This window comes from Neospora caninum, chromosome XI (assembly GCF_000208865.1).
Source record: "Neospora caninum Liverpool complete genome, chromosome XI".
Lineage (NCBI taxonomy): Eukaryota > Apicomplexa > Conoidasida > Eucoccidiorida > Sarcocystidae > Neospora > Neospora caninum.
This window is the reverse complement of record NC_018397.1, coordinates 2,803,203-2,815,006: the sequence shown is the minus strand read 5'-3', so window position 1 is coordinate 2,815,006 and position 11,804 is coordinate 2,803,203. Positions and strand designations below refer to the sequence as shown.

Below are 11,804 nucleotides of genomic sequence, written 5' to 3'. Positions count from 1 at the left end.
CCTCTCTCCTTGTCCGGAGTTCGACGGCGAGAAAGAGAGAGGGACCAGAGAAGGCAAACGGAATGAACCCCGCATGATGCAGACTGGCAGGCGGCGAAGGCCGTCTCTTCAAATCAGCTCTTGCTATCTGGGCGGAGATGTGCAGCAGAGAGAAAAAGACAGGTGTTTGAAACGGGAGCGCAGCGACGGACTGGCCGACTATGGAAGAAGATTCGCCTGCCACAACGCGGAGAGACACATAGACTCTTTTAGACGGAAGGACCGCCTGCTCGTGCTGGAAGGACAGGTCGAATGTGCTTCCCTTCGCAGTTTCCCTTTATATACAGAGCAGGTTTTCCGGAAGAAAAACAGAACCGAACAGACAGGTGGAGATGGGAACACCTGGCGTTGCAGAATGCTCACTTCTGTGTGACAAGCGTGAAGGTAGGAGACGAAAACATCGACAAGACAAACGGTCCCGTCTCTGTCAAGAAGCTGTGGTGCGTGGGCAGAGCGACGATCCTCAGGGTGGAGAGAAGAACAAAGAAGGAAGGAAGCGATTGCGTGTTTTTTTTCTGCTTACGAAGCAACCGAAAAGGATCCCCCGGCACGCCCGTCTTCTCACGTGTGTGTCGTGAAAAATGTATAGGCGCATGCAAGCTCGAAAAAAATCCCCCGGTACCGTCGCGAGGGAGCGGGTGGTCTCGCTTCGGCGGTGGAACGGGACCTGTGGCAGGGCTTTTGCCTGGCCCTCTAATGAAACAGAAATTTAAGGGGAAGGTGATAGAAACAGGCGCGTTTCCTTTCAGTTTTAAACGAAAGAAAGGAGCGTGCGAGAATCGAGGGTCCTTTTGCATGCGTGGCTCTCGAGGTTTGTTCCAGCTTCAAGGCTACACGAGCAAGAGAGGTCAACCGCAGCGGGCGGCCCCCTTGCAAGTGTGTAGGTGCTAGAGGAGACTTGCGGAATGTCGCAGATCCACGGTAGATGGACAAGCGGAGAAGTGGTGTGACTCTCAGGATTAGCTCCGGTCCGCTGTACCGCGGATGCTGTTAGGTAACCGCCACAGACACGCGAGAGTCGAATGTGCGTTTCGATCAAGAGGAAGAAAAGTGCAAAAAAGGAACACATGAAAACAGGGTCTCTCCAGAACGCGCCGCGCTCTTTACTCGCTAGAGCCTCGGGTGTCACTACACCGCCTGATGAGCGTCTGGGTGGCGATACACCCGAACCACAAGCTGCATTGCTGCAGATCGGAAATTCTCGGGCTTCCCCGTTTCTCTTTATGCACCTTGCGTGCGTTCTTCTTTGCACAGTGAGCAACCTGCTGGCCTCTTACGCTGCTTGCGCGCATCTCATCCTGCTACTGCTAGCCATACGTCAACTGTTTGGCGGGTTCTTGTAGGCTGACGAACACCATTGATTCGAACGGGGGGAGCGCTGATGAGGCGGGGAAGACAGACGACGCTCCTTTCTCAAGTGCCGTGCGCGTTTCTGTGTGTGTACCAGGCAGCTTGTGTTTCATTTCTCTGTCCACAAACTAGAATATCGGGACGGCAAGACGTTTCTGCGTGTGCGTGGGATGGTGCGACTCTGCACCGCGTTTGGGTTTTCCACATGCATGCTTCTGCCTGCGGAAGTTGCGAGACCACAAACACGCGTGAGACGCCTAGCTCCCGCGTTCATCTCTTAGCGCGCAGGAGAGACCCATGGCGTTTTTCCACAGCTTCGGTCCATATACACATTCGTTTAAACCAGAAAGGCAGCGCGTGCTCGGTTGCTTCCCGGTAAAGAGGCAGTGCCCCTCGACCGGCATTTCCCTCTTCCACGAACACATGCCTCTGCATTGTGATCTTGACGTTTTTCGGAGATCCAGTCGCGCATGGACATCCACATTTGTGAACGGCCTCCACCCAGAGGCTCCTAACAGACACGCGTGCATTGAATGGAAGCCTTTTTGAGTACACGCATCTGCGAGCAGGCACATACATGTTCACAGAAGTAAGATTCATCTGCGTGTGGGTGTTCGCGATTTCGACCGAGAAGGAACCTTGCCCTCGGCTCTTCTTCGCTCCAAAACACAGAGCTGTTTACGCTAGTCCAAGGTGCAGAGATCGAGGTCCTCGATGTGGTAGCGCTGTTTCGACAAGGTGTACAGGTAGGACGGATCAATGGGTCCGATTTCTGTGATGAAAGCGGTCAACAGCCGATCAGGGATGTAGTCGTAGAGCGGGATGCTGAGGGGCAAGAGAGGCGCACGCGGAAAAACGCACAAAACACAGGGATGCGAGAATCGCGCCGTTGCAGTCTTTGTTTCTCGTGCGCCTGGCTTTGAAACGAAACACCACACCCCTCATCAGCTAAAAGTATCAACAACTACGTCTGTTTCCATGCACACACTTTCGTCGCAGGTCCACGGCGACGCTGACGTGAATGTCCGCCCTTCCACCTCTCTTCTTCGGACCGTTTTCGGAGCCGTCACGTTTCGGATGGCCATTCATTCGATACTGGAGTGCCTGTACCAGCGTTTCGTTTCTTCACACCCCTCTCCGCAACAGCAACAACGGCAGCGCAACCCACATCCAGATTCTTCCACTCCCGTTGCAATCGACTCGCTTTTTCACCGCCCAAGGCTCAGGCCTCTCCCCGTTCGCTACCTTGAAGCGCCGTCAAGCAGCAAAGACCCCAACCGCCCACTCGCGCGCCTCCAATGCCAGAGGTCTTAGCAGACTGAACCGAGCTCTTTCTGAGCAAAGGTGGACCCGCTTCTTGTGCCTCTGCTTACCGAACACTGACGTTCTCCATCTCGGCACTATCGGGCAGCAGCTGAAGGAGACCCAGGCACGCATGCATGTCTTAGCCTCTACCGCGGAGCCAAGGGAAAACGCGACGGCACGTCAACCCACGCACACGTGTGCAGCGGAGATGAGAGTGGGTGCTCGTGAGGCATACGAGAGGGTTGCGATTTGACTTCCAGTGAACCAAACAAGAGAGAAGGCGAGTCCACGGAACTTGTCACAACGCCAGTGTGAGCATCAGGTTCTGCTATTGATGTGGCTGTCGACATACACGCATATATATACAGCCATGTATACGCTTGCACACGGTAGATGCTGCTTCTATGCTGGTATGTCTCCAGCTGAAGTGGACCCGCATGCTTCCGTGTCCGCTGCGTATCGCCATAGCTTGGGGGGCGGATGCCACGAACCAGCTTCAAGCAAGAGGCCCGAAAACACAAAACAGCAAACGCGTCATTGGGCGGCGCACAGCGAGGTTATCCACTTGCGCGTTCACACCTCGGACGGTGCTTCTCACTTGACAACTTCCGGTGTCTTCTGGCCGCCTCGTTTCGCCTCTATATCCAGTGTGCGGGCACCCACGGATATGCATATTTGCATGCGCATGTATCGCGTTATAACGATAAAAATCTACGGATTCCTCCACAAGTTTCCTTCGCAGCCGCACACGCGTTTAGAACCCGACAGCTTACCAGCGCAGGAGGAAGAAGCTCGTTCCGCGAGTGGTGGTCGTACACCGGAAGATGAGTCAGTTTGAAGAGAGGCGCGACGACGATAACCGGCTTGCTAAATGTCTTAAGAAAATCAACAACCAATGAGACAAACTGCATATACATATATATATATATATATATATGGAGCGGTATGCGGCATATGACATATATATATATATACAAACGCGTGCGTGTCGATATGTATATCTCTTTCCATGGACTGGCCTGCATGCATGTAAACATACGCATCCCCAGAGACTGTAGCGTTTGATGCATATGGCGAACAAGTACGCATCGTTTGTGCATATTGACGTGCAAGTGCTTTAAACGATTGTATCTGGAGTTTGCACTTCACTGCGTTAAGTGCAGAAAATCCGTCTGAACTGTTGTTGCGAGTGAAGATTCGAGAAAGCTCACATGACGGAGACACGCCCCACAGAGAGGACCAATAGGAAGTGGAAGGTGAAACGGGGGAGAACTGGAGGAAAGAACAGGGATGCACAGCTGACGGACGGCGCATGCACTTGGATGCTCACCTTTGCGGCTTCAGCCACGTATCGCGCTCCGCTAATCGTCACAGCGCCGCCCGATGAGAGGACAGCGCGGGTTCCTGCACAGACAAACGCCATGAGAGGAAGCAAATGTTCTAGTACGCCACCCTAGCACGAATATGGGCACGAGTAGTACATGGCTGTGATTTCCCAGAGCTCTGTTCAGTCAGGCTTTTAGATATATATATATATATATATATATATATAAACATATTTGTTAACCTGTCTGTATCGGTGTGCCCGCGTAGATGTGTATTCAGTTTATTGATGCTTATTTTGTGGAGTTGCGTCATGGCGAATGCGCAGTTTCTATTTGCTGCGGAAGGGATTCGATCTTTTCCTTGACTTACCCAACACAACTTTGTCGACTTTATTCATGACTGCAAACAGAGCTCCGTCAGCGACGTAGGCGGTTTTTATTCCACAGGCGACGAGACACTGGGCCATCTTCTTTCCGCCTTGCTCCGGATCGCCTCCTAAAACGATAACTTGAAAACTGCATCTCACGCGCTTCTTCTTCGTGCGGCGGCTGCCGGCTCCGTGCTCGCCTCCTTCTTGATTCCTTCGGTGAATCTGACAATTGGGACAGAACGACAAAACGGCGAACACGGCAAACGAGACGTATACATATATATATATATATAGAGAGAGAGAGAGAGATGTATGATGTGTATACATAGATGTGAGCATACATGAAGCAAAGGAAAGAAAGACGAGGATGGTCGGCTGCTTCGGACGGTGAGCCACGTGCAGCAGAATACGACTGGAGGAAAAAGGTCCACGGTCCAGTGCCGTCCAAAACACTCTGGCTAAAGACAAATACAGGTTCCACTTGCAAGCCTTGCGATTCAGAGACGCTTCACACGCAGATCGGTACACCGATTCCACGCCACAGACGTAACCTTTAGACACACGCCCTGGTCAGCTCAACCGACTCCTGCTCGTCGCCTCCAGGGAAACAAAACTCCGCGCCACTGTGTGTGCAGCCACGCACGGGCACGGCGACGCCGCAACGAAAACGCCCCCGCCAGGACGCGTCCCTCCCCTCCTACGTCGCGCCCACAAGCCGCCGGAGAAGCAGCGCAAAGCGGCACAGAGCGCACTGTTTTTGTTTGATCATCCACACGCCCTTACGGCCTTGAGGAGCCTCTCGACAGCCAGGGAGTAGCCGTAGGTTAAAATGCAGTCGCCGTTGAGAAAGCACGCAGTTCGGACGTCGTCGCCCTCTTCCCACGCGCTATCGACTTCTGCGACCAGCTCGCTTATGCCCTGTCACGGACCCAAAGAAGAAACACCAGCACCGCGTCGGCGCACCAACCGAAATGACCCGCGCAAGCCGGGGCGTTCCGCTCAGAGGCGAAGAGACCTATAAAAATAGGTCGAAAAGCCAGCATGAAGGCGCGAAGACGTGTACACATGTACATGTGCCTACGAAGCAGATGGGAGTTTAAGCCTGCGTGCACCCGTCTGATTTGCCTCTTGGCGGCCAGAGTCCGCGCCTGGTTACCTCGAAGATGGATTGTTTGACGGACGCAGGCATCGGCCTGCAGTCGTCCGCACCCGGGGAGGCGTATGGGTCGAAATACATCGCCATGGACGGCGCCGCGCGTTGCGAGGCCCAGCGGGCGACGTGGAGCGCACCGGAAGTTGTGCGGTGCAGCACAGGTCGGTCCGCCGCCGAGAACAGCAGGTTTTCGCCGCTTGCTCCCGGCTGCAGAGAGCCGCCGATCCCACTGCCGACTCCGCAGTGGGGGGCCGAGGGCGACGCGACCGACGCACACACGTGGCGCCCCCGCTCTTCGTCCCGCCCGGCACTCACGCGCAATCCCGCGAAGGCCGCCGCGCGCCGAGAAGCGACGCAGCCGCACGAGCGGCAGGTTGCGCTCTCTGCAGACGGGCTCTCGGGGCCTCGAGCGCCTGACCGTTCTCTGTTTCCGTCCGACCTGTCCCCACCAGGCGCGCGCGACGCGGAATGCTCCCGGCGCGCACGCTCCGCGGCCTGCTCTTGCTGCCGGTGTCTCTGCAGCTCCACGTGCTTGTAGTGCTCGCGTCGGATGATGCAGAGGACCTGCGCGCAGCGAGGCGGGGCACACGGGCGCCAGAACGCATAGCCACGGGAGGCACGACGCGGGACGGGAAAGGAGGATGGCACGGGACGCGTGAGGGCTTGGCGGGGCAGCGACAGTGCGCCGGTGTCTCCAGCGAAGGCCCCGCGAACGCCGTCGCCGCTGCCGGCGGGTTCGCCCGATCCGCCCCGCGAGCTTGGGATGGGCGTGCCTCGCAGAGAAACGCCGGAGAATCGAAAAAAAGCCGAGAGAGAGCGGCATGGCGTCGAGGCGAAACGGACAGAAGATGCAGAGAATGAGGGGACAGCGACACCGTGGGGAGTGATTGACTCACGCGCCTCAGAACGTTCGCGACGAGGAACTCCATGGGGCTTGCGCGAATGAGGCGCCGGCCGACGTGCTTCACGACCTCGACGAGCTCGTGCGTCGTTTGCCACGGGTAGACATCGACGAGACGTCGCAACACCTGAACGGGAACACAAAGCCGAAACGGTGTTCTTTCTGCTCCACCGCAGGCTGCGCGACCGACGCATGAGGAAGGCGTAGGGGGCGAACGATCGCCACAGCGTTCACGGCCGTGCAGCATGGTGGCATCCGGTGCTGGAAACCTTCACCTCACAGATGACTACCCGCGACTGTACGCACAGCCAGTACTCCTTCTCAATGCATCCATTGGTATACGTGAGTAAACGTAGGACTGAGTACCCAGGTACAGTCGGCAAACGCATGTATGAAAGACAAGAGAGATCGACGCACGCGTGGACACACAACAGGTATACATATATGCATGTGTATATATAAGCATCTCTGGATGTAGTTCGAGACTTGTTTACTTCAGCAGTGCGTCTCGCCGACTGGTGACTTCCTCTGAGTTCGCGTCGCCTCAGCTGCAGAATGAGAGCCTCAATGAAAGGCGCTGTCCACTCGCACGTCGAGGCAGGTGCCCTTTGTGGGCACGCCAAGGCTCGGCCTCCGACCTCCGACGAGGGTTTCCCTCTTTCTTCTGTGGCGTTCTCTGCCTTGCGCTGCAGGCCGCTCGCGGCGCCAGACTCCGTCTCAAGGATGGGCATCACAGAGGACGAGGGACAGGACGAGGAGCGTACGGGCGGCAAGGCTTTTTCCATGCTCGCGCGGTCTTTTTTAAATTCCTCCAGCGAGCAGCAGGCTTCCGCCATCAGGGGAACACTGTCGCTCCTCGATTTCTCCAAAGACGGGAACTCCGTGAGGCCGGGGGGCGGGCCTCGTGCCCCGCCAGGCCCCTGAGGGTACCGCGCGTCGGAATCAGCTGGGAGATCCCCTCCCGTCTCGCGCCTCTCTCTCTCGTCGGGGCCGTGTGCCGCACGCTGCGCCTGAGAAAGTTCTTGCCCGTCTGCCTGCTTTTCGCTGCTTCCAGTGGCTGAGGCTCGGGCACTCGTCTCCCCTCCCGCGTCCGTCGAGGCCGTCATCTCGCAACACAAACATTTCTTCGGTGGGACGTACGACAGCAAAGGCGGCGGCGGCATTGTGCTGCAGTCCACACGCGAGCCGCTGCGCGAAGCGACCGGACGGCCGACAGCGCACGGCCGCCTGAGAAGGTCTCGTGTTTCTTGTTCTAGCAGGCACGCGGCCTGCGAACCGCGCGTCGCGGTGTACACGCCCTCCATTGCGGTGTATATACAGGCCACGGGGTGTACGTACAGCTCGGGAAGGCGCGATGAGTCGCTCGGCGCTTGCTAGGCTTGGAACCACCGCAGGCGGCTTAGAATCGAAAACGCACGCAGCATGCAGATGACGATCGGCCACAACTGCAATCCCGTTTAGCGACAAACGAACGTCAGCGGGGCAGTGAGGATGCGGGCGTTTCGCGTTTCGAGAGGCGATGGGGACAGCGAGGCAGCACTCGCGGGGGACGACGAAGCACAGGAAACGTCTGCGACGCCAGCCGACGCAAGAGAAGTCGCGCCTGAACTTGTTCAAGACAGGCGATTTCGCTTTTCGGGCGGAAAAGCTGCGGGTCGTCCTAAGACGTGGCAGCACGCGGGTAGGTCGGTGACGCCGCAAGAGCCTCAGCACGGTTATACCAATCTGAAAAATCGCCGAAATCCTTCTCTGCGCGACGACCAGCACTCTCCACCCAGCACGACGCGGCAGGCCAACGACGGGGACTAGGAGGGCCAGGGAGACTCACGCTGTACCATAGCAGTACGCACGTCCCTGTTCAGAAGCGAATTCTCCAAACGCGTCCGTGTATCATTCCAGTTCTTTCTGCACTGCTCGTGGTCGGTTAACCGTGGCGACGATCAACGAAGAAATGCAGAGCTTGGGACGAGTGCTTTGGAAGTCGGCGGCATTTGAGCAAGTCGAACGACCGTGAGGGTAAACCTTCACGAACGTGCAGAGCGAAACCCGGAAAGGGGGCCGAGAGCCCTGAGGGACGAGATAGAGGAAATGCCGCGATGACTGGGAAGGGAAACGCGGCTTCTGTCTCATAGTCCTGAGCACCGACGCCGAGTCAGAACGGAAATCGGGCACGAGACCGGCGGGCGCTGGCGCCTCCCGAAACGCATTCCCTCACTGGCGATTTCCGCTCCGCTCTTAGGTCGCCATTTGCTTCAAACGCAAACTCTGGAATATCGTCGCCAGCCTGGTCGTGTTCTTCGCAGGTGTCCAGCGATTCCGGGATGTTGCTCGGGACGCCGCGAGAAACCGAAAGAGAACAGAAATATGTTTTTTCGAGCGTAGATTGCAGAAATTTTCTAGTAAGGGTAGGGGAAGGCTATGCGGAAAAGAAAACCATAACAGAAACAGGACTAAGCGGGAGTCAGACAGATGTCAACGGTAGCCGAGTGAGGCGTAAGCTGTGAGGCAGCAAGAAACCTTTACCCGCAGGGCAATGGGCCGGAAAGCTCTTTGGATGAAGACTGTCCTTTTCAAGATTCAAAAGGAAGCGGTTAGATCAAGTGTGCCGTCCTGCAACATCGATCCCCAGTTGTCTCTCACTCCCGTCAGCTCGTATTTTGTGGAGGGAGACGGAAAGCATCGACCGTGTACGTCTCGCGCAGTTTTCACATCTCCGGAAACGCCTAAATTCTCGATTGAAGGCGGTGAGACATCACTTCCAGTCTCCTCGATTCTCCGTGTACTCTTTTTCCCATGAACCGGCATGGCAACGACGCGCACAGCCACACCCGAGAGATCCCTTTTTAGGCACCAGCGGAAACCGCGGAAGCAAGGATCCTTTTCCGGCCGCCGAGTCAAAACGAACGACATACAGCGCACCGAGGCTTTCTCAGAACACGGGCAATGTGAAAACTCAAAACACATTCGAACCAGGAGCGTCCTGCAGTGTGTCGGCACAGGGGCGGGTGTTTTTTCTGACACTCCAACCAAGGGTGTGACGTCGTGTACACTTGAATGACTCGCTCTCGGGAAACGGACTGGTCGTGAAAAGTCCCCTGGACCTGCGAGAATCTTCTCTTTCAGAGACACTTTGTGCATCGGAATGACTACACCGTCGTCGGCAGTGATGAGACAAAGCCTCCTTCGTGTCAACTCTCAGGAGAAGAAAGGAGCGGCGGGACAATACGCAACCGGGGCAGAATCGATTGAGTGCATGCACAAATTCGGGCCCTGGCATGAGGAGACGCGCACAACCTCGCACCAACGCGGCAGCCAAATGGTGGCGTGTTGCATTTTTCAGTATATTTACTGTGTTTCTATATATGCATAAAGCCCTGTCGAGGTGCAACATCAGAGTCACACGTAAACGAACTGTTCTTCGCTGGCGCAGTTTCTATCAGAGCGACACCCGAGCCGCCTGAGTCGATGGGATCAGAATGCTCAATAGACCAGGAAGCGGCTACATGTGTGTGCAACAACTTACAGGTTCGTCACTGTTCAATGGTAGATCCCGCGCTCCCTCTTCTGCACTCTCCATTCCTCCCGGCTCTCCCCAAAGGCTGCTGATGCCCGGTTTACAGATCTGAAAAATATATTCCAATTACGCCATTGTGCCCGGAGTCCGTACTTGTGAATCCCCTACACCCTTCAATACTTGTGAAAGTGTACAGTAGCGTAGGCGGCAGAGATAGGGCTGAAATAGGTTTACCTTCTCAGGCACTGTCATTGTCATGCTCGCCAGGCAGGTGCCGTAGAACCGAGCCGTTTCCGTTACACACATCCGTCCAGTTCCGCAAGCGCAGCTAATACCAATCGCAGACCGTTATGCGTGTACGAAGTCGAGCTTTGATATGTTGATGTGGCCAGTACCGCGTCGCCCCCGCCGTTCCTCCGCCCTCGAGTTTCCGGGATACCACACAGATTCAGGTTCGGTTCTGACCCTCGGATCACGCTTCTTTTGCCACTGCGGTGCACAGATGGTTTTCTTCGCTGTGGACGCTTCTCTTTCCAGTACCCTATTGCAACACCATCCATGCGGGTACTGGCTAGAAAATTGCACTGTATATTGGTGTAGGGAGTCCAAGCGGTGCGTCTTGGAAAAAGCACCCCGGATCTCCTCACTGGCTTCCCGGTAGTACGCGACAGCTCGCAACGCCGTTCCTCGCGAGAAAAAGGCATGTTCGCCACAGCACGGCTGGCGCGTCTCGTTGTCTATACTTAGTGCCGCCTCAGATTATAACAGCCGACAGTCAAAAAGCCGCCTGCGATTAACGTTGACGGTTATAGACGTATTTGTATCAGATCAGCAGATCCTCACGAGCAGAAACATGTGGGGTTGCACTGCGAGTAGTGTGAATATCTTCATAGTGAGCGATCGATGGACGCGTGGTGGCATTTGTCCTTCTTAGGCCTACCCCCAGGAAAAACGTTGCGCGAGTGAACAGTTTCTTGTACACCCATGAAAAAGTAGACGCAAGACGTGCACGAGCCGTCGACGCGTAACGTGTTCGAAGGGGACAGTATCTTAAAGTGCGAACCATGTCAAAAGCGTGTGTGCGTAAATACAATATGTGTGTCGTGCCGTTTGTCGCTCTCGCCCCCCGAACTGTTTCGCCCCGCAAACAGGCAGTGGACGCGCCCGACGCTTTTGACGATGTCCGGCTCCGTTGGACCTTCTCTGAGTGTTCACTGACGGCACCCTCAAAAGGTCTAATCCTCTCATCAGGAGGCTCCGCGGTCTTCTTCTCTGCGGTCGACGAAATCAACCTAAACTCACGATGTAGGCAACACCGTGCTGACGAGCGCGCACGCCGCGAAAGCCAAGGCTAGCGGCTGCCTGTTCCACGGGGTGGCCAGCACAGGGAGCGGGTATTGATACCAGGACAAGGCCGATTTGGCGCTGTCCTGTTCCGTCTCTACCCGACGGGGCAGCATCCGAGTAACAAGACTCGCCGTTGATTTGTTACACCCGTGAACGCGTGTCATGCACAATAGAGACCAATTCATGTGAACACGTTCCACAATTCACGGAAAGACCTCGTGAGAGCCGGCTTTCCAAGACTTGCATGCGTCTCTTATCAACGTGTGCACTCATATTTCTCGTCACCTGAAAGCGGCCGGTTAGGTGTGAATATCCGAACGTGTTACACGGTCCCAACTGGCGGGGAACTTCCCGCAGCGTCTGAATGCGGTGGTCGTGCAGAGAGTCGTCAATCATAGAACAGTTTCTCTTGCATTCGGCAACGAGGCGCTTTAATTCAGTTTCGCCTTCTTAGCTTACGTTCTGTTTTCATTTTTTCGCGTTCGTGTTACAAGAGATA

General features: G+C 55.8%; 1 protein-coding gene across 1 annotated transcript; it reads right to left on the bottom strand.

Annotated features, from left to right (window-relative positions):
- Positions 1-2,072: 2,072 nt before the first annotated feature.
- Positions 2,073-7,607, bottom strand: NCLIV_056410 (hypothetical protein; the record flags this gene model as incomplete). The annotated part of the gene is made up of 9 exons (XM_003885196.1): positions 2,073-2,214; positions 2,763-2,803; positions 3,468-3,569; positions 4,025-4,098; positions 4,390-4,612; positions 5,174-5,308; positions 5,547-6,107; positions 6,440-6,571; positions 6,939-7,607. 9 exons carry the CDS (start codon positions 7,605-7,607, stop codon positions 2,073-2,075), a joined length of 2,079 nt encoding a protein of 692 aa, XP_003885245.1.
- Positions 7,608-11,804: the final 4,197 nt, after the last annotated feature.